General features: G+C 50.4%; 1 protein-coding gene across 1 annotated transcript in view; it reads right to left on the reverse strand.

Moving 5' to 3' along the window:
- Positions 1-2937: 2937 nt before the first annotated feature.
- jp (junctophilin) overlaps positions 2938-23534 on the reverse strand; it is a 92594-nt gene continuing 71997 nt past the window's right edge. The window contains exons 4-7 of the mRNA XM_077646498.1: positions 19865-20199; positions 18810-18928; positions 9565-10499; positions 2938-8088 (exon numbers count right to left, since the gene is read on the reverse strand). Of these exons, the coding sequence (XP_077502624.1) occupies positions 8002-8088; positions 9565-10499; positions 18810-18928; positions 19865-20199 (1476 nt within the window). The 3' untranslated portion in view covers positions 2938-8001. The remainder of the gene's footprint in view (positions 8089-9564; positions 10500-18809; positions 18929-19864; positions 20200-23534) is intronic.

Consider the following 23534-nt stretch of genomic DNA (forward strand, 5'->3'; position numbering starts at 1 on the left):
CCACGGCGAGGGCATCCCCTACCTGGGGAATTTAGGGAAGGACGCTGTGTATAAAACTGGACGGCAGATGCCGTTGCAGCAGCTCACTTTTGAACTCAAAAGCTTGTAAATATGTGAAATAAACCAAGTCTGCTTTCTCCACTAACGAACTCCTTCACTCAGCGGCACTCCTGTCCGGGTCGGAGCGGAAGTCATCTTGACCGAGGTTGTGTCGAGAAGCGACCGCGATCCCCGCCTTCAACAGTGCTCTCCTAAGCAGTTTAATTCACACCATCCACCGGCCGCCTGCTTCTCTGAGCGCCATGAGTGACATTGCGCTTCGTTTCAGTGACGACTCTGCCATTCGCAGTGACTAGAGACGAAGTAGCTACGTGTAGTGGGGTGCAAGTGAAATGACTGGAAAATGCCCTATCATTGTCCATTGCGATAACGGTAAAGGAAGATATACGGCAGCATCTGTTGACCTTTTCAGCCATTTGTCAAAAGGCTTACGGCGACTGCTGAGATGCACTAGATGCTTCAACAGACGAGCCCAGAAATTCCAAATTGAACCCTAAAGACGCGGGTTCAATCCCGGCCGCGGCGGTCGAATTTCGATGGAGGCGATCTTCTAGAGGCCCGTGTACTGTGCGATGTCAGTGCACGTTAAAGAACCCCAGGTGGTCAAAATTACCGGAGCCCTTCACTACGGCGTCTCTCATAGCCTGAGTCGCTTTGTGACGTTAAATCCCCGTAAAACGAAAAAAAAAACGAGTAAATTCGTTTTACGCAAAAATGCTGACCACATACTTAAAACTGTCTTTCTTCATGCTGCTATAAAACTCTACCGTATTCGTGCGAGTGGAAGTTCAGCTGTTTTTTTTTAATTATGCGGCTAGGCTCGAAACACTGCTGTAAGAACGAATTTTTTCCATGGGCAACCTTGCTTGTGCTTGCATCCCTCTGCCTACGATTACAAGGAGGCACAAAGACACAGTTGTGAGCAGCTTTGCGGCATTCTTCACTGTGTTTATGCCCTTTAGGAGACTTCCTTTCTTCGACCATGGGCAATTCGGTCCTTAACCCGCATGCACTTATGACGTAAAATTGTCCTTCTGAAAAGGCAGACGGAGTCTATTCTGCTTAATCACACGAAGCTGTTACGGCTTTGGATGAGTTCAGTAGTTCTGTGTTGTTTGTTTATTTCTCAGGTGTGATACGCTTCTAGCTGGACGTTTCAGCCAACGGAACCCGGAGGATACCGGCCAGTGTAGCTTGCACTGTTTACTTTGCTCGTTCTTGCAGCTGATTCACTGCAATTTGGATGGACACACATTATTAACCAATGAGCAAAAAACGCGCGGCTGAGACCCTCTTAATCTTCGGCCAGGAACAGTGGTATTCCCGAGAGACATTTCTGGAGGGACCACTTCGCCGCTTGGATCCACGTCCCCTAACGCAGGTCGGTCAAGACTCTGACAGCTTTGCTCCAACGTTCGTCTGCTAGGAAAGCCGTCAAGGCGTTTCTCAAGTATTTAAGAGACGCGGACTTGGGCATTTGACAGTATTTTTACTGTGCTAATGTTAGGAGTGTCATATTGTATTCGTTTAGTGGTAAAGCTGCAGCTCCTGAAAAGCTGCAGTCTGTGATGTTGCAAACCAATTCAATATCAAACGAAACATGTTTTGACCATTGCTGTTCAACATGATGTGCAGTCTGGGCTTTCCGAAGCAGTGCCAGAGCTCCTCGGGGCTTTTCACAATGTCTGCGAAATCAACGGCTGTGCGCATACGCGTCGCCGTACTCTAAGTGGTCCAGCACTTTTGGGAAGCAACCAGAACTTCGAAGGCGTGATGTCCTCGCTGTAAGATGGGCTATAGGAAAAACAACAGCCGCCCTAATTCTTCTACGACGGCATGCGCCAGTAGGTGGTGGAAGTGAGTACGTCGCCGCTAGTGGGACTATGCCGAAAGGTAATACGCCACTGGTAAAGAGCTCATTGCAGATTTTCATTTCATCGTAACGTCTTTCAATTCCCTAGCGTAATAAAAAAATTGGAGGGGACACTTGATCTCCGCCTTAAGGGTATGACTCGATAGCGTATTGGGTTGATTCCCAAATATGCAGGAGGTCATTCTATACGTAACATCCATAGGTCGCTGGGAGTCCTCGTACCACTCCTGGCGCAGTGGTGCAGCGGTTAAGCGATGCGCCACTGCCCTGCGATGGTAGGTGCTGCCACCTGTAGGCCTTTGTGCGACCCAGGTTGCTCTTCCCGAGCGACCTCTCGCGATCAATCGTGAATTTAACTGCCACCTGCTAAGGTGGTCAGTTTGCTCAAGATCCGGCGGGCAGGTTGTGATGACGTCACAAGGTCACGCGACCTACAGGTAGGCCACCTAGGTTGCTTCTCCGGGGGTGGCTGCCTGGGCCACCCTACGACACCCTATTTATCGCTCACGACACAACGCCGACGACGCCAGATTTTCTGCACAATGAGAGCCTTAATGCTATCGCGTTAAAACCGAAGTGCTAACTCACACAATTCCCACTTGGCCTAACAACGCAAATCGACCGTCATATATATATTTTTAAACAAAACATGAAAGCTGCGTCCACCCTCATGGGCATGGCGACTAGTTATTTCGGCATTATCATGTTTCGCCACGCCGCAGAGATTTTACACGATCAAAATTTCTTTGCCGACCCGATGGCAGCCCCTCCTAGGGTGGATCTTCCGCCCAGTACCGAACAAGAATAGATGGCGAAAACCGGCCAAGATTAAAGAGAAGCTGAAAGCTCAGTGTTTTGACTAGTACATCAACTCGGCTTACCAGTTAAATGGTGCCTGACGCCGGCCACTGAAAGGGTACGTAAAAGTAACGCTTCTTCACTTGCAGCCATCGGTGAATCTGCGGAAATGCTATCTTAATAGCGTAAATATCAACACATGGAAGTAATAGATCACTATAAAAGAATTTATTTCAGAATGTGTTCACGTCACATCTCTGTGTCTTGAAGGCAAAGAACGGATGGTCACGAACGGCAACAAAGAGAAACTGCAAGAGGCATAGGTACAACGGCTGCTCGCAAAAAATATTAGAACACAACATTATAAATAAAGGAAACAGGGTTGTTCAACTTTCATGAATAGTTAGCACCAAGAAAAAAAACACGGAAGAAGAACGAAAGACTGGAAAATTTAAGTAAGTTGCGTGATAGAAAGCGAGGGATTTTTTTCTTTATTTCTCTTTATTTTGGAGTCTCTCGATCTTCAAGAAGAGCAGAGTAATACAGACTGAGGAACAGAGAACACAACCGATCTCCACAAGCACGTCATTCCAGACACGTACCCTCGCTGCCGCTGATGTGAGCAGTCTAACCGAAGTCCCACCCAGCGGCCACCCAAGTCTATACGTCAAAAGGCTTGGGTACGTCCGGCCTGAAGTGACACGCTCATGGCCGCCCGCCCAAAAAACTGGTTGCCCATGCAGCAGACACGAGACGCGAAGCACAGAGATATCACTGCGCCGTAGGACCATTTATTTCATTAAGGAAACCTCACGTCATCGCCCACGTGGAGCAACAAGAGAGAAAAAAGAGGAAATGCTTGTGCGCAGAGAACACAGAACGGCCGTCCACTCCGTGGCAGTTGTCTGCCTCGGGTCGCCGCCACCAGAACACAGCTGGCGTACAAAAAAAGCCAAGCGGGACCCGCGGCCTGAAACACGTCTCCTGGGCGACAGGGAGAGCTTGCAAGTGCATAAAAACGGGAAACTGCCACGTAGATAGTCAGCGACGTCTGTGCCATTTACAGTGCAAGGGTGACCGGGCTGAAACAACGTCCGCACGCGTGTGGGAACGGCTGCGCACGATCCGGCGAGGTGAAGCAACGCGTTCTCGCCGCGCCGCTCCCCCGCTGCTTTACGTGGTTAACGAGTAAGTGGTGAAAAAGTACGACACCTGCTCAAAATATGTGCGCGCGAAATATCTGCGACGACGCCGAGAAAACAGCGGCGTGTAATCAAGCGCTGACGGCACATGCTGCGACACGGCCGGTCGTGCAGGGCCAGGCTGCGGGCACCACCTGCAACGTTTTGTTCTGGCTAAAGAAATTAGCGACTACGCGCCCTACATTTGTGCGTCCGTCGAACCTCATCCTGTTGCGGTAGCCATAAGAGTGTTCAGGTTGGAACAAACAAAAAAAGGCAGTTTTGTGTAAAGAACAAACGATATGATTAAACCATTAGAAATACTTTAAAGCAGTTGTATAACATGTTTAAAAATCAGAATTGGACAACAGTGGCTACGCTTCTTCGTGGTGTGTAAATGAGAAGTTGGCGTTAATACCACCCGCTTGTAAAAGCATCTAAGCTTATAATGCACAAATTTCTTACAACAGCCCATGTCAGCGATTGACAGTAACAGTTACGTGGAAAACCTCGCAGTAATAACTTGAAACGTCAACTTGTAACAAGAAACATGTTGTTTGTGAGGCAGCACTTGTAATTTCCCTTGCCGTGATAAGATGCCTGTAGTTAGCACCCGTGAGTACTTGTACTCGTATTCATTTGGTTTAACGCCCAATAACAGCGAGTATTGCGCTGGAAACATTGTATGTGGTGTCTGAGCAAAATTGTCCCAATACGTCGGTGAGTGTTATCAGTCAATAGTCAACCGAGTACACAATGAGTGATCGGCGATTATTTCACTGCTAGCTGCCGACAGCTTGGCGCCAGTTTCGAATATACCATCCCGATAATGTGAAAAATTTATCCATGCTATTTTTAGGCAGCTTCAGAACCTTGACGGTGATTATGAGTGCTCACTTGCATTATAGTTTCGCCTTTGAAAAATCATTCTGATACACCCGGCAAAACTTCCTGAAACAATTGCGCGTGATCTGGTGGTGCCGTTATGATTTAGCTCTCAAGAACCTCGCGAAAAGACGTCGACATTTGAGTCATGTTTGCTGCCTGAGGCTGCAGTCAACATTTTACACAACTGAACTGTAAACGCGCAGCCCGATGACTAGATTGCAAGCACAAGAATGTGTGCTCATTGAACCCTACAGTAACCAACAGGAAAATAAATAAGACTAGACAAGTTCCCTCGGCGTCTATTGAGAATCTATGCGGCAACATGGAACCGCATTATTGTTCAATACACTCTAGCAAATTTCTTCCTACCAATAAAAAAAATACACAACTTCCTGTAGGACAAAACCGAACCGCGTGTATCCCAAGATAACTTATCCCAAAAGAATGCAAATTTCAAGATAAAAAAAAGCAGTTACAAACAAACCGTGACATATGTGTCCTGTCAATCCACGGCAGTGGATAGTATTGATTCCCAGAGCAAGCGAAAAGAAACATAGGCCATAAAAGAAACCGTAAGTGTGTGTCACCGTTACAAAATATTTAAAAAATTAAAACGGTGAAAAAGGAAAAGATAAGCGGAGCGAGAACGCTCATCAGGTGTGGAATCGTGTTTAAGCTGGAAAGTAGACCCACTAACACAAAAAAAAGAAGGTGGCTCAAAGAGAGACAGGTCCGAAATCGAGCTAACGCTACAGTATCGCTACCACTAGAAATTCAGGCACTAATGGTGCTGCAGTACATGCTGTCCTGAAAACCTGCTCTGCACAGCGCCGCCACGTAGCACTGTAGCGTTTGTCGAGGTTCCCAAAGAAAGAAGACCGCTAACGTCGTGCTTTTTTTTGGTGTACGCGTACAAAGGTTAGCAATTTTACCAGACGTAGAGGACGAATTATTAAAATAAAGACAGAAAAAAAAATAACAGCAACCACCGGACGCCAAAAATATTTCTCTTGATCAGATTCACTCCTGGCAGAGCGTTTACCGACTCCTGACGTGCTCTTCAAGCCAAACGAAGCACCCCACTTTACATCCCGCCTTCCTGATTACATCTGAACAAGCGACTGAGACAACGGCGGCCGTGTAAAACAGATGTGCCGCCACATGGCCGTGGCACATCACAGGGAAAGCGGGCGACCTGTTAAATGCAGACGACACGCCTATCCTCCAGGCTACACAACAAAGTGTACGCGGCCGTCTGGTCGCTGTGGCCCTCTTTTTTTTTTTTTGCAGATGCCTCGCTTGCCGATGCACCCAGCAGCACCTTCGCGGACGAGACCATGCTGCGAAGGCGCTAGACTAAGATTCGGTTACCTTTCTTCGCCCTGTGATCCCTACAGCCTATCCCTATCGCCTTAATACAGCAGACCTGATGCCAACAGAGAACCCCAACGACGCTTTCCGAAGAGCGCAAGCCTGGTGAATCGAACGCGCCAAGAATGAATGACAGCTTTCCATTGAACGACGTACCACAAAAAAAAAAAAAAAACGAAACAAGAAAGGCGCGTTTCGCGTGCGTGCTTCTGGAGAAAAAACGAGCACCTAGTTGGAAGCGCGTAAAAGAGGCGTGCGCCCGAACCAACGCGTTCGGTTGTGTGGAACACGGCCCGCCATGCTGTGCATCCTATAGCGATGCGCTAACGCTAACACTGCGGTATAGGACACGAGTGTGCCTGTCCGAAACCATCACAATGTGTGTGAATGCGCTTTATTTGAGCTATAACATGCAAAAGTCTAGCCCGAAAGAAAAATATAACGGAGAGGGAGGCCCGTAGAAAGAGCGCACAGCACAACTAAGACTGTTTCTCCCCCCCCCCCCCCTTTTTTTTTATCAATGCTACATCTACGTTTTGCGTGCACTCCTGATTGATTGCACGGTTTAAAAATGCGTATCACCCGGGGCACAACATCACCTCGTGTTCGTATGCTCGTGACCTTCTAAAGGTACGCTTCTCATTCACTCGCTTGACACGTGATCACCAGAAAGATGTACTTCTACGATAAATACAGTGCACAGCACGAACAGAAGCCACTAGCCGGTTTCTCCGCTCAGGCAGGTGTGTACGAAGAAAAAGAAAATAAAGGTATGGTTCACGTCAACTTCGTAGGAGGGCTCTGAGAGGTGACGATGGAACATGCCCGACCGCTGGTGCGGTGCAAGCGAAGCGGTACGAAACACCAAATGCAGTACTCTCCGACACTCAGCCGAGGGGGGCCTCGACGTGTGCCAGCAGCAAAGAGCGGGAAACAGTTGGACACGGGCGTTCGCTTGCTATCCAGCTGTAAAAATATGATATCGGTGCCGGCTGCAGGGTACAGTGCGATTGTGCATTAGGACGCTGTACTCGAACACCACGCGTTGTAGGGAAAGGGAGCGAAAAATGCACGTCGATGGGGAGAGAGGAACGCGGTGGCTCCAGTTGGCTGAGGCTGTCATTGATTTTGCAGCCGTGTGACCTGCCTACCACGTGCGCAGCCACAAGTTGAGGAGTGACAGTGCTCAGGAGACGACGCAACCGGCGCTGGGCCCACGGTGCCGTGTGTGGGAACAGCAGCGACCCAGGGGCCGAGTTGGCTGCGCGTCGCCGTTGGCCACCCTCTGAGAGAGACGACGGGGGGGCAAGCGCCGCCGCGCATGGAGCTACGAGGCGAAATCTGGAAAGAACGTGGCAACAAGCCGCGTGATGCACTTGTATACAACCTGACGGCTCGGCCGGAAGAAGTGGGCATTTCTCTCTTCGCCCTCGACGATTATATTTCTCCGGCGCCGGCCATGCACGCGACCGGTGCTCGGTCACCAGCTGGCCGACAGCACGGGCGTCGTCGGACGCGTGTAGGAGCCGGCGCGCGCAGAACTCGCTGCCGTGCACGGCTCTGGCGAATCTCGGAAATTGAGCAGAAAGCTGACAGGTGCATGACAGTGAGGTACATCGCAGAGAGGGAAAGATTATGTGTCAACCAGCCAGCAACAACCACCCGCACACCGTCGCAGGCCCGTGCCTCGGCTGACAAGGCGAAGTCCATGCACCCGGTGCAGGTCACGGAGCAGGAGTCCGGGGCAGGGGGACTGACGGGCGCCGGCACACGGGCCACGCGACCGGAGACACACTTGGGGGTCCGAGTCCAGCTGCTCCCAAGGGACGGCTACGTCAGCAGCTTGAAAAACATGATGGCGAGGCTGATGTTTATGAACAGCACGAGCATCACCAGCTGCTGCCTCGAGAACCAATCCTGGAAAAGCAATGGCACTCGGTGAGGCACGCCACGAAGTACACGCCTTGCATAGCTCAAAATGCATCGGGTCGATGGCGGCATCTGTGTGTGTGTGTGTAATATATATATATATATATATATATATATATATATATATATATATATATATATATATATATATATATATATATATATATATATATATATATATATATATATATATATATATAAAGATCTTTCGAACCTCTATGAGCGTACGCTAAACTGTGGGCTACGTCTTTGATCGAGTAAAATCATCGTTTTGCCACCTCAGATCCTTTACCCATAGATAAGTGTCAAATATTAGCATCGATGTTTGTATGAGGCTCTAAAGGGAGACTCTACAATCATGGTATGCACTTTAAGGCTAGATGATTTCCAATGCGCACGCGCATTATCCGAGATAACAGCATCTAATACACTTCTCCCCAGGTGCATGTTATCGAAGCGATGTTTGAAAAAAAAGTCGCAGTATTTTATTCCTTACTTCTGCCTACGCAGGTGCAACCTACACAGTAAAAAGACCGAATGACGTAGACGTACATACTGCCCAAAGCTCAACAAACAAAAGGGAACTGCCATAGCATAGTGCGCTAGCAGGAGAGTTTTCTCGAAGAAATGCGCTCACGTGACTCCACGAAGAGTTAACTGGTGCTTTCCTTACAGAATTCAGGCATTACAGGCATTTTTTGTGAGTACCATCGCGCTTGTCCATTCGCAAGAGCAATGATTAATACCAGAATTGAATAGAAAAGCCATGTCAGAGAAATTAATCAGAGCAGCAATAGCTGATAGGAGACTGTCCCGCACGGCGTCAGTTATTTTCAATTTTAAGGAGAAAGTTGAAGTGCCGTCCCGTTTGAAACCAAATGCGCGTTTTTTTACCGCGATAGCTAACAGCAAGCGGGCCCACTAACGGCTCACCGGCGCATAGCGGCTCAAGGTCACTCTCAGAGAGAGGATGTGCAAGGGGGGGGGGGGGGTGAAGAGGTCTTGAGAAAGGGTCCACATTAGGAGGCAGTCCCCGGCCCCTGTGTAGACTGGGTCGCACCTTGACGACAGGGAGAGTAGGCGACGCGATAAATAACTCGCGCACGTCAGAGGCCGCACGGCGTAACGAGGTAGCAGGACATGGCCGCCTGTTAACCAGGTGTCAGACGCTGTACGCGCGACGGCGTACATTGTTGTGGCACAGGCGGCCATGTCCCTGTGCGCGGAACAAGATCCGGGCACGGCTGCCGAGCCACACTCAGAGTGTACACTGCACTGTCCATACATCCGAGGCATGCGCGAAAGTAGCGAGTACAGAGTCTTGAAAGCTGGCGAGTAAAGTGAAGCGCCCTGGCACCGAAAAGGAAAACAAAAATAGACGGACACGACGCTCCCACCGCGCTGTAACCCCGTGAACCTCGTGTATTTCAAGGACCTGCATTTTAAAGAACGGCTGGCGCGCACCTTGACGTCGGAATTGAAGAGGTAGAGCAGCGGGTTGGTGCGCAGCCTGTGCGCCTGCTCCTGCATCCTGCGCAGCTCGTCCCTACGCTGGGAGCTGAGGACGGACACCTCCTCGCGCGACATGAAGGCCGGCGCAGCAGCGGCGGCCGCGGCGTCGGCGATGTTGGGAAGACTCTTCTTGCGCGTGAGCGACTCGGCGGGCGCCGGCGCGGCCAGCCGGCGCCGGGGCGCTGCCACGTACAGGCTGGCCGCGCGGTGGTGGCTGCCCTCGTCCGCTGGCATGTTGGGCAGCGTCGAGCGCCGGCCGCCGCTACCTCCGCCGCCCGGCAGTCGCGTGGGCGACGAGTCGCCGTCCATGGACTCGGAGACGCCGGAGTCCGGCGTGCAGTCGGCGCCGCCGTAGATGGCCGTCAGCGGCGGCAGCTGCTGGTCGGCCTTGTGCGGCGGCGTGCGCGACGGCGGCCGCTCGCGCCGGTACTGCTCGAAGTGGTCGTTCATCGCCTGCTGGAAGGAGTAGCCGTCGCGCTGTGTCTGCCGCCCGTGCAGCGAGCCGTGCGGCGTGCGAGGAGGGGGCTCTGGCGCACCCGGAACCTGCGGCATGCCCTCGTCGATGCGCTGCGGCAACTGCTGCGGCAGCGACACGGCTTGCACGTGCTGCACGGGCGCCTGCTGCGGCGCTGGTTGCAGCGGCGGCGCCGGCTTGGCGTTGGCCACGGGCGGCGTGCCCTGGCGCGAGCCGCCGGGCTTGCTCTGCTGGTGCGCCTTGGTGAGCGCGTTGAGCAGCTGCTGCTGAGCCGCGTCCAGCTGCGGCGCCGTGAGCTCCTGCGCGCGGGTCGGCTGGAACAGCGAGCGCCTGCGCTGCGGCGTCGCCCCGCCCGCAGCCACGCGGAGCTTGGCCAAGTCGGGGACCTCGGCGAGCTTCTTCAGCAGGTCCACTGCGAGAGAGCGGGGCTGCTCACGCCTCCGAGGCACGTGGGAAAAAGCTCTGGGGGACGCAGATCAATAGAAGAAGCCTTACGACGCACATTCGATCCTACTGGACTGACAGTTATGCGACACGTCACAGCTGCGTTATTACCAAGCTGCTCTCTTTCCAGGGAAAGAGGCGCCACGCGTCGTGGCAACTGAACCCGTGGTGACTGCAGTTATAAAATAAACCACATATAGTCGACGAAAACTCAAGAAAGAAGCGGCAATCATTTTTCAACTCCAGCGAATGGCGTAGACCGTTTGTCATGGCGTCGCAGTGAATCCCCCAGCATGACATCGCAGGTGGCTTGCAGGTGGCTTGCAGGTGCCTCCGTGAAATAGGATTAACCGCGACGTCATGACAATACGTCGGCGCCGTTGGCCGGACGGCCTCGTTATAGGGATGTTTGCCGCTCCGTTTTTGTATTGTATCCGAGTATAGTTGCCCTTATTTACGTACCTCCAGGCGCATGAAAAGAGCCATGGACTGACTTATGTACTGTAGCGAATTTAGTAAAACTATGTTGGCCTAGGTAAGTTGCAGATTACTGCACATTTGTTTACAAAACCCTTAAGGGGTCTTAAGGGTAACGGTGTGGATTCCAAGAGAAAGTAAGCGTAGCAGGGGGCGGCAGAATGTTAGGTGGGCGGATGAGATTAAGAAGTTTGCAGGCAAAGGCTGGACGCAGCTGGCAAAGGACAGGGTTAATTGGAGAGACATGGGAGAGACCTTTGCCCTGCAGTGGGTGTAGTAAGGCTGATGATGACGATTATGATGTTTACAAAACGCTGCTATGCCTACGGCGTTCAGATTGATATCCACAGAAATGCATTTTACATTCCCTGTCCTTCCATAGTTTAGCTTCCAATCGAAGCTTTGTGAATCTGGCTCACTCTCTATTTTTCCTATCCCCTACATGTCGCTTAGCACACTCTGCGAGTACTTGTACCGGCTCAGGTCAAGTCATTCTTGTTGAAAAATTAACCAACGCTCCCAAGTGATCAAAAATTGCGCGAGTTCTCCAGTGTGTCTTGGGAACTCTGATGATACACAATTTGGCCGCCATATTTATTCATTCGACGCATCAGCCGGCTGACTCATTTTCCTGCTCCTTATTTTGTATCCGTAAAAAGGAGTGTCATCGCCCCCTTCTCTTCATTTTACCTCGAAATCACATTTGGCCTTCACATTAGCGACAAATTATACTCTTTACGCAAACTGCCTCAGTGATTCGTCTTCCACCGGGCGATTTCACACAAATCCGAAGCGGCAATGGATGAAGGCGTGAATGAAAGATTGATGTCAAACCACAGTAAGAAAGAATTTAATTGCCCTGCACGGGGACGGCCACAAGAGGTTACCATACCGAATCCTGGCCTCTATGTAAGGGATATATATTTGCAGATTTCAGACGTTTCAAGCTCAATAAATGTTATTCAGATTGCGTTCACACAGTGCGACAACGTTCTTGCGTTTATTCCCGCTTTCATTACAGGGTGTTCCAAATTATTCAATACAGATTTTCGTTTTAAAATACGTGAAAGTTACTACGGTGCGGTGTGTGTAGTATTATTTTACTCGAAAGCGGACATTATTTATGTGATAGAGTGCAATGCAAATAATAATAATTAACTAAAATTAACTGATTAACCTTTAAGCTTTAGTTTAAGGGGCGAGGTTATATTTCGAAATTGAAGGCCATTGAAATCGAAGGCGAGCACAGCTTCTGAAATTCCAGAATCGGCATCATGCTTCGAAACACCGAACGTGAAAAAAAAAAAACCCTTTCGAGCTCTCTACAAGTTACTAATCACGCGCGCAACCTGTACATATTAATTATTGTGTAAATAGTTTGTGTATATTACTTCTCCCCTTACCCTCTCTTCCTTTCCCCTCACCTCTTTCATTTCATTTCTCCATTCTGCCAGCTATCCTTTGTTCCCGCTGCCCCAGCTCAGGTGCTTCAGTATCGATGGCAGATGCCGGGACTAGCAAAAATCTTTTCCTTCCTTTTTATTATTGTTTTAATAAACCACTAGTACTACTCTTCAAGTTGGTTTTCCCACGTGGCATAATAAAATGCATACGCTTTTTTCGTCTTTTACGTCCTATATGATGATGTCGTGACTGCCGTGACGACACCACGTGCAGCGACACCACTTTATCGACATGTAACGCGGAAAAGACAACTTAGCGAGCATCCAAACGCGTACTGTTTACGCTCCATATCTCGAAGCGCGATGCTGATTCAGAAATTTTATAAACTGGGTTCGCCTTGTATGTCGAAGGCCTTCAGTTTCTCAATAAAATCTTGTGCCCTAGAAGCAAAAATTGAAAAGGTGATCGGTTTATTTTAGTTGATAACTGCTCTTTTCGTTGCGCTCTATTAGGTAAATAATGTTCGCCTTGCCGTATAATCGACCTGCGCAGACGTATCTTTCAGGTGTTTTCAAAGAAAAATCTCTATTGAATAATTTGAAACACGTAGAACTCGCGTTGCTTTAAACACGCCCGCCCTATAGCCAAGACATGAGAGTTTCCAGCCAGTTGCTATAGTCTCGAGTGCTCAGAAACGAGTGACGCCAGGACGCATTAGGCATGCACGCTTTCCTTCCATTTTGTTCGCTCGGAGGTGGAAGACAAAATAATGTTGGCAGCCTCTCCAAATCGGAATGGGCGCCTTGCCAAGCAGCCTCGGTGTTCGCCACAAAAACAGACGCGCCGCCTGTCCCGAGACTTCAGGCGCTGACAGAAAAAAAAAAATAAACACTTCGACTGCGGAGGAAAAAAAACAATGTTTCTTTGTGAAATCTTTGCGTTCATTTGTTGTAACGCCTTCAACGCTCCCCATCGATGACCGCGCGGGGTATTTTGACTGCGCTGAAAGAAGTGCGTCGGTCACAAGTTGCAACAGTGCACGTGAAGCGGCCACAACGCAATCGCGAAAGAAAACAATGGGTGCACCTTTTGAGAACAAACGAATGCGACAAAAAGTTGTTCCAAAGTTCGATTCCGCGAAAGTCGTTCTCCTTTTCTTTTTCTCTGCACACCTAACTAAGATGAATATATCAGGGTCTAAAACTAACGAAAAGTATGCGCACAAAATAAAAAAAAATATGCTAGAAAGGACGATCGGCATACGCAGGGAAGACTGGTGCACGGTGCTTTCGAACGAGGGCTTCATGCACCGCTATTGCCTTCTCTGTCGCGCTGTCAATGCATTCGCTGCGGCTGCTGCTGCTGTTCTGGCGCAATCACGCAGAGGCCGGGCGGTTGTCACGCACGTCCAAGTTCATGGGAAAAGAAAATAGAGAACGGCTCCAAGGAGCAGACCAACCAATTCACGCATAAGGCTATCAATCAACCGTTCTTTAACATCGTGGAATTGTACACGTGATCAGTCAATTCAGACTTTATCCTGCATCTCCTGACAGCCCCCTCCGATGTGATTTTCGTTCTTTTCAGCATTTTTGTGCACGAAGAGATGGTCTGTTTCTGACAACTTCGAGGCACAGCTTAATGCAAAACACTCGTGAAACATTTAAAACGACAGAGGACCCACTTTGAACGCAAACTTGCGCAGCCGACACTGATTCACCGAAACGACGCAACCGACGATACGTCGAGCAAATGGCGGCCAACTCGCGCCACGCCACGAAGCCACAAGAAGCCAGCAAAGTGCGCCTGGAGGGACAGCCTAGCTACACACAGCGGCGGGCTACGCGGAGTCGAGCGCACAGCCGGCGAGCAGGCGAAGCGTGCTCTCCGAGGGCCAAGGCGCCGTACAGATTGCGGAGCCAGCTATCCCATAGCCCGCGAGGGGTCGATCTTCCGATCATCCCCGGCGGGGGGCTGGCTGCCGAGCGCGCTGCCGCAAAATGCGGTCAAGTGCAGAGAAAACTCACCCAGCGCCGCTGAAGAGTCACCTCGATTCCGAGTGTCGCGCGCGGGCCGACCGCTTTGGGCCACTCTCGATTTAGCTGTGGAGCAAGGTGGCGCGGCGCGTCCCGAAAGAAAGGGGAGCCATTCCGGCCCGAGAGAACGCGTGCCAACATTCCCCCCCGCGGGCGGCCACTTCAGGCGACGCGGCGCAGAGCTGGCGCTGGTCGCGTGCAGCGCAGCCACTGAGAAGCGTAGCCGGGACGTCGCAGGCTCCACAAGTCGGGAACCGATCGGGCGCGCACAGACACGCCTTGCCGGGCCCATGGCGTCGATGCGTTGTGACGCAATGCCAAACAGCTCGCGAACGCGCCGATGTCAGTTTGCGCGTTGAATTGCGTGGCACCTCACTTCACTTCACTTCACTTTATTACCTTAAAGACCCCACTTTGGGGGTGTTACATAAGGGGTGGGAGTACAAATATGGGTTGAATATGGTTGCTTACATGATATTTATGAAATGCATATTTAAATTGTTCACAAAACTTGATTGGCAGGTGATGGCATCAACGTCGTGGGGAAGGCCATTCCAGTCTTTAGCAGTGCGAAGAAAAAAGGATGCGGAAAAAGTGACGGTGCGGGAGCGTTGGCATGACACTTGCAGTGGATGGCCGGTGCGATGAGATATGCGAGCGGGCGGTGTGATGTAGGGTGGTTGTCCGAGGGAACTGTAAAAAAACTTATGAAACAGACAAAGAGAAGCAATGCGACGACGATGGGCAAGAGTTGATAAACCTGATTGTCGTTTAAGTGACGATACACTGATGTCGTATGAATAGGCGGAATGAATGAACCTCGTGGCGCGATTTTGGACAGATTCTAGTGAACTGATGAGATATGCTTGTTGCGGGCTCCAGATAGCAGATGCGTATTCTAGTTTTGGTCGAATGAGTGATTGGTAGGCGAGAAGTTTAATACTTTGAGGGGCGTGCCGTAGGTGACGTTTCAAAAAACCCAATGACCGGTTAGCTGATGCGACGATGTTCGTTACATGAGAGCGCCAGGAGAGATCCTGGCACAAGGTGACACCTAGGTACTTGTATGAGTATACAGATTCTAGTGGAACGTTAGCAACGGAGTAAGGGAAAATATGGGGGTTACGCCGGCGGTGAAAAGATACGAGTTTACATTTATTAGGATTAAGCGACATTAGCCAGTCATCGCACCAGGCATGCACTGTGTCAATGTCGTTTTGCAGCTGTGATTGGTCAAAGGTGTTGGAAATCGTGTGGTAAATAACGCAGTCGTCTGCAAACAGACGAACATTGCAAACCAGGTTTGAGAATAAGTCGTTTATGTAGATTAAGAATAGGAGGGGAGCAAGTACAGAACCTTGGGGTACGCCTGATATTACTGGAAGAGGGTTGGAACTCTGGCTATTAACGAGAACAAACTGGGAGCGCTTAGAAAGGAATTCTTCGATCCACAATAAGACGTTAGGATGCTGAACCTCAAAGCTGAACCAGCTGTGCGCCGTCCGTGAAAGAGAATCTCTGTCCAGCCGCAGTGTCCCCGTGTGTGCCGACACACAGTTTCTCGATCTGGATAAATTTAGCGAAACGCTGATGGCAACTGAGCTATCTGGCACCACTTTAAGCAACGTACCGGAGACGTCCAGTGGTGGACTGCAAAAACGCGCCGTGTCCAGCGTTCGGTGACTGTGCTGACCGTGCGCGGCAGGTTCGGTAACACTAATGACAATACTCCTACCACAGAGTGCAATTTGTCTTTCCTGAGTTCTTTTTTTTTGTATTTGCGCAATCCCGCAAGGCAGGCGCATTTGCAATTTGGCGACGTTTTTGGACGTCATAATATACTCGCTGCTTCAGAAAGAAGCGAAAAAACAAAAACAGGCATATCTTCAACTACGCATGACCGCAACTCCAGGCCGGTTCACCGAAGCGCATCATTCCAGGTTTAGGTGATCAAATGCATCACTCGACAAGTGGCAGCGAAATCAGGGATCACTCTTAACGCAGCAGTCAACGGCACAGCAACCAAGCCAACCGAAACGACGGAAGTGACTGCCGCAGCACAGAGCGCCCGCTGCGGCACTTGACGTGACAGAATCGGCGAACAAACAACTAACCGCAAGAGCGTGCCGCGAGGTGTCGCGGCGGAATTTGCAAATAGGCGCAGAGTCTACGGCCGTCAGTTGACACGCGGCGTGTGTACGGTAGCGCTCGAGCAAACTTTCGAACAAAAGTCGTTGCCCGCCGGGCATATAGCCTCGATATAACCGAGAAGTCCCCACAGAAATCCCCCCTCATCCCACAGGAGGCGGCGCAGTTGGAGACAAGGAGGCCGAAACGTACGACAAGGGAGAGCTCTTGTCCGGATTTATGATCATCGTAATAAAGATTCGGGCCTTGCGGTCTCTCGAGAGCGTAGCGCAGGACCCACCCTGCCGCCGCGACAAACATTCGATATTTCACCTCCGCCTGACGGGGCAAACTTTGCCGAAGAAGCGCGCCCCGGCGCACTCTCTCCACCGCACAGCGCCGCTCCGCGACGCGCTGCTGGCAACATCGACAGAACCAGTGGCGCCCGGCCGCTGCGAGCAAACAGCTTGCGTCACACGGTGGCACTGCGGCCGCGGCGTTCCTTGGGCGGTGGTGCCGCTGGGGGAGGCCCAGCCAGGAGCGGCTCCTCTTTCAGGCAAAACGGAGCTCGTGACGTCATGATGCGCGGGCCGGACGGTGCGTGTATGCTTTTGGGAAGTAGCCCGAAGCGAACGACTGTGTCGCGCGACGCCAAGACGTCACTCTTACCACGAGTTACCCGAATCGTGACGTAACCTTCCTGCCCTGTCCTTTCCCTTTTTGTCATCTTTTTTTTCGGGTTTTCGTTTCTGCCAGTAACTATTAGCAGACGAAGACAAGTCCTCTTGTCGAAGCGTTGGATGGCGGACAAAAGCTCCTCCTCAACCCTTATTCACTTCATTCGGTGTTATCAGTAGTAATGACAAATGTTTAGATCCCATAACGAGACCGGATCGGAAAAGAAACGCTCGCAGAAAATAGTCTTGTAATAAGGGAGTAATTACTCATTGCCATGCACCCAAGCGCAGCCTCACGGCTACAAAGGAAAGCTATACAGCTTTCTCAAAATCTTTGTAGTTAAAGAGAAGTTAGTTCTGGCCCGGGGTTGGACCGGACGCGCACACACACAACCGGCCGCAATGAAATACAGGGACGAAATGGTGCGCCGCAGGCACATGCGCTCCAGTGTTTGAGCCGTTTCCGGTGGCTCGATGTATGACATAACGCCCCCCCCCCCCCCCCACACACACACACGAGCGTATGACACCACCCGGAACGCTGTACGACAAACGGTTGTGTCCCAATTTTGATACGAAAGTCCGCGAAGGCATACAATTGAAGATGTATATGTCGTCGGTTCGAATTCCTGTCACAAGCTAGCCTCTAACTTTACTAGCACATACAAGCTATACGCAACGAGAAATCACATTACCCGGAACGCTGTACGACACACGGTTGCGTCACAATTTTGGTACGAATGTCGGGAAAACTAGCGCCACATGGACGTCGACCAGTGGCGAATATACATACTAACAACTTCATTAGGATTGCCTAAAGTGGCGGTACTTGGCTTGCTGTGTGCGTCATACGGCCGCTTGATGACGTCACTGTATTTTTCTTGCCATCGCTGGGATTTTCTGTACCATCTGCGAGCGCTCGCGCGCTCGCACACACGCACACACACACACACTACCACACGCCGGCCTTTCTCGTAATGGGACTAGTAATGCTTTCGCTTTAATTTTAGTCCCATTATAGCGCGTTCACATTTCCCAGCCCTTGACTATAGCCCAGCCCTTGACAAAAGCACCCCCCGTATTCGATTCGCATTTCCATTTGTTCCAAGATACGAGAGCGTTTTACTTCCCGTTTCCTTTTAGCTTTCATCATGCGCGAAGAGAGCGGCCCCAATGCCGCTTGCTTTATTATCGTGTCCATTCATTTAGACATAAATTCAGTCACCGCTCAGCTGAAGTAAGCATAAAAAAACCCTTTGACATGTTGCAAGAGATGACCCGGATACGAACACCTCCCACCACACCGGCATCATACTGGTGTACAAGGTGTTATTTCGCTCTCCCTAGGAAGTAACCGCAGCCGCGCGCATGAATGAACAGTAGTAAACAATATCAAGCACCTCCAGCTAACGCTGTTAGTTCTGCGCTCTGGAGAGGGCGCAAATATTGTGTAGCCGTCGTTCTCCCCTTAGCGGCAGAGACTCTTATTGCGCGCCACAGTCATGGCTCATGCTGCGTGCAAGCGGAGAACGCGAAGCAACCTATGCGCACCTATACCTGGTGTGTAGAGCTCCGGAGCGTACTGCTTGGAAACGCTGCGCGCCACCTCTGCATCGTCCTTGGCATGCAGGGCTGCAACATCTGCCTGCTCAGCCTTGCCCCTTGCCGTTGCCGTCCTGCGAGGGAAGACGCCCTGTCACACTGTGCATGGCAGGACAGCAGCTCTGGGACGAGCAGTACGGTTCGCTGCCGAGGTTATGCGTCGCAGCAGGGCACGAGAAAATGGGTGCGCGAAAGCCACGCTGAGGCAGCAACACCGGTCCTTGTCAGTCGATGCGCTATACGGACAGCTTCTGCCTCAACCACGCTAACCAGTAGGCGTTAACCAGTCAACATTAACTATTAGCTTCGTCATGTTTCATATTGTGTCACGTAGAGTAGTGAGAAGAACGATATTCATGGCATAGGCGAACTTTTACGGTTTGGTCACTTGGGCGGCGATAGGAAGAAAAAAAAAATTAACGGTGGTCTTCTTTGCTTCTTTGACTTTTTCTTACAGCGGTTACATTTTATTTTCGTAGAAGGCATCGGAGTAGTGGCTGATGCCTCGAGAAATTTAACGGATGAATGACTCAGACGCGAAGGAAAAAAATTGATGGACGTAAAAACATGCGTTGAAGTGTGGTAACTATGAAAAAAGGATGATTGTGCCCTGAGTGGCTTTAGAAGTCATGTTTTAAAAGTCAATGTTTTACTACAACGCTTCAAATGCAAGAGTATACAGTCGTGAAACACGCTCAGTAATGCAGCCAAAATAAGTAGGCTTGTAAGTGACCACGTGCAATGGCAGCGACGACACGCTTACGTAACATTTCTGCCAAATACCGCGAAGTGGCGAGTCAGTGCACTCTACTTCAATGCCTCGCTCTTTCCAGCTGCTGCTGCCAGTACTTTTAGGCCTAAGCGTGCAAGGCTTGTAGTATTTAGTCGGCGCGCCTTTTTCCTTCGATAGATTTCTCGGTCCACGCCAGCGTTTTGATCACCCGCCTGCCACGCAGGTGACCCGGCTACTACAACCTGTGGCACTCTTGCGCGCGCACACACATACACACCTGGAGATGGCGATGTCGGCCTTTTGCAGCGCGATCTGCGAGGCCCGCAGGGCAGCGGCGACAGCGGCCTCGACTCGCTCGCGGAACTTGGCCGAACGCAGCAAGAAGAGGTGCTTCTTCTTGCCCGACGTGACCAACAGGTTGTTCTTGTACTTGCCCTCTTCCCTGGCGCCGTCCTTGAAGGTGGTGACGCCGTAGCCGTACTTCTTGTTGTTGTACCACTCGCCCTCGTACTTGAGGCCATCCGAGCGCTCGGCGATGCCGTAACCCGAGCGCCGGTCGTTCTTCCACTCGCCCATGTACGTCTCCATGACATTCTGGTCAGTCATGTCCTCCTGCGAAGCACCCCGCCCGGACCCTGACGGCGCAGACTGCGGCAGCGTCTCCGCTCCCTGCAACCTCTCTCTCTTTCGCGGCCCAATGAGTACAACGAGGGCCGCTCTACGTCCTACACAGCTCCGGGAATAGTTAGCCTTTAAATGGGCTCTGAAAGGGGCTCTCAATAAAGCTGCGGTATGCGCCTGGAACGGTCACTCCACGAATATCCTCCAGCAAGAATTCTTTTCATGCGCGTTGTAGAAGCTGAGTTATCTGTAGTCAAAAATTGAATTGTAGCGTCTTCGCGCCTTTTCCTCTCCTCTCGTCACTTTTTGCACGCTCAAAAGTTGGAGCTCCTCAAGCGAGAATTCCCCGGGGGCGGAGCTTCCTGACCCACCGGAGCGACGCGACTGACTGGCGGCGGCCATGGCACCTGCGTGACGTCTGAAAGAATCTAACCAATAGCCACCTCTGAACCGGCATACGCAGGAGCATGAAACGGGGGAGGGAGCGAGCATAAAAAAGTCGCCGGAAAGGGCGCGCCAACTTTCTCGCGTGATTGTGGGTTCTCTGCTGCGTGTAGAAGCGCATTATTTGGCTCATGTATTCATGACAACAAAGTGCAGTGACTGAGCCAGTTTATGTACTTTCCTCGGAGGAGTTTCAGAGCCCCTTCAAAGGACTAGCCGTGAGTGGCGATTTTGCATGTTAATCAGCTCCCCCATATCGATCGCGGCTGTGCAGTCAAAAATAATCATTCACTGAAATAGAAGGCACTGTGGACGACGCCATCGAGATCAATAAGAAGATTCACAAGATCAAACGGGGCAATTTAGAAAGGCCTAAATTATCAAACTAGGGGCTGTTTTTTTTATTTTGGGGAGACAAAAAACAAAATGCGCCGCCTTTCGCCACGATCTGGACACTTCTATTTCTTTAGCGCCCTAGCTGCTGTGCTCCTGTGCGAGGTCACTGAGCTTTGCAAGAAGCCTTAACATGCAGGCGGCGGACATCGTGTGAATGCACACGTGTACGCTTTGGCACACCCTGCCAATCTTTCCAGCTGTAGAGCTTGCCACATTCCTCAGGTTACAAGACGAAAATGCATGTATGGCGGCCCTTTCATACTCTTGCTGTGCCTGAGTACATGGATAGAGTTACGCTAACCGAGTGAAACTTTTGCGACAACAGTTACAAGGCGCAATCCACATTTATCCTCTTGAGATTTCATCTCGGTTGAGTTTATACGTTATCAGTATTGTAACGCAAATACAAATTTTAAGACAAACATACCAAGTTGCGTTTCTACGTTAGAAAACGACAATTGATTTTTTTTCTGTTCATCAATCACTGAAATTCTATCATTTTCAGGGTTCGCACAGGACATGCCGAAGACTCACGCCACAAATCACACACGCTCGTGAAATAATGATTAACAGACATCACTGTGCGTAAATATACGAAATCTGTCCGTGCGGTGCCCGACGTATGTTTTTTTGTTGCACGAAATTTCGGCAGCCTAGGGCAATGACACCTCGCACACCCTCACGACTCGTCCTCAGTCCAGCCTATCCTTCTCCCCTTTTTCTGAAGCACACTGCAAAGTACTCGTTTGGGACGGCTATCAGCTGCGTGTCGAGTTGTCTTTTTGTTTCTTCCCTGGTCTCAAATGGATTGCCTCTCAAACGAAATTTCGGCTTTTCGATAGTCGGACGTCCCACGGAGATGTATCTGGGCTGATGAGGGCCTTGAAGACGCGGTTCATGCTATATTTTATGCAACAAAAAAAAAACCTAGAAACGTTGTACACTAAGTTATGAATGGGTGGCTGCACTATTCAGGCGCAGCTGCCAATAATTTTCAGAACTGTTTGTCTAATCCGCAACAAATCGAAAGTATAGGTACGATGGACTCAACTTTTCCTACCTCTTTTTCTCTTCTCTGCCTTTATCCCCCTCCTCACGTGTAGGCTAACTAATCGAGTATCATGACCCTTTTTTCCCTTTCGTAGCGAGAGCTACATTGGCCACGAACTCTCCGTTTCGCCGTGCTCGCATTCCCACCGTGGTCGAATCGCACCACGTGACCAACCACGTGACAACAACTAGCCAGACAACCAGACTAACCTGGACTTGCAATCAGATTAACCAAGGCTAACCAAGCTATGCCTTAGCTTTCGCTACGTATATCCTGGCATAGCCGAGCTAAGCCACTGCCAATTTTTTTTTTAAATAGTGCACGTTGCCGCCCTACCCCTATCCTTCCTTTGTATCGCTCCCCTTTTCTTTCCCACTTCCTGTCCTTTTACTCACGCTAGCCGCAGCTCAGGCGCTTCAGGCTTCGGTGACAGATGCCACGGCTAGCAAACTCCTTTCCTTCCATTGTTATTTTATTAATAAAGAGCCACTAATAATAATTATCTAAGAACCGGTAGTCCATGGGATGGCGAGGAGTCTAGACCGCTTGCCGCTAACCAGTGATTTCCACTGACCGCGGACCCCAATCGGTCCACATTTTCACGCGTTTTCACAGCTAAAGGGCTCCGACAGACATCGTCATTTTCAACGGCTCTGAAAGCCTTATGAATCATCTGATCGCTTTTCGAGAGTGAGAGTCCAAGTGAAGCAAAACATTACTAAGATGCGCTGATCGAATCGCTGCGCTCTCCATCATTTTGAATGCGATGCTGTAGCTGCACAACACGTCATTCGATGGTGTTCCAACTGCCGATCGCACAGACGGAAACGGGAGTGATGACTCGCGCATGCGCAGTGTGAGCCCTTCCAACAAACTGCTAAATGAGAAGCAAGCTGAGAGACAGGCTTCGGAAGAATTAAGTGCGACTGGACACTTTCCGGACAGACCTCGCATAATGATAGAGTCGGTCATCCGATGCTCAATGTGCGCGACTCGGCTGTGCAGCCCGTCAGAATGCGAACACTCCCCTAGAAGAATTCCGTAAACTCGTGAAAACAGGTAATGACAAGACATAAATGCTATCAGAAACTAAAAAACAACAACAATAAGCCATGAGAAACTGTTGGAATTACGGCACGATCAAACGCGTGCCGCACACGCGTTTTAGGATACGGACCTCAGTTTTATTCAGCTTTAATCAGGTGTATTCTATTTACTTTTTTTCTGTCTCTGCCAGCTGCCACAAAATGCAGACTACATCTGAATTTTTCACAGCCACTATTAAGAGGGCCAGGAGAAGAAGGTAAGTTTGTTGTTATGTCGTTGACGAAGACCGGTTTGTTGTTGGAGCTCTGCGTTACGACGAGGCCATTGATGTTTCCACTAACTCTTTAATGCCCAGTGTGGTAAACTCGCGACATACAGTTTGCACGCC

Source organism: Amblyomma americanum, chromosome 1 (assembly GCF_052857255.1).
Source record: "Amblyomma americanum isolate KBUSLIRL-KWMA chromosome 1, ASM5285725v1, whole genome shotgun sequence".
In the NCBI taxonomy this organism is placed as follows: Eukaryota; Metazoa; Arthropoda; class Arachnida; order Ixodida; family Ixodidae; genus Amblyomma; species Amblyomma americanum.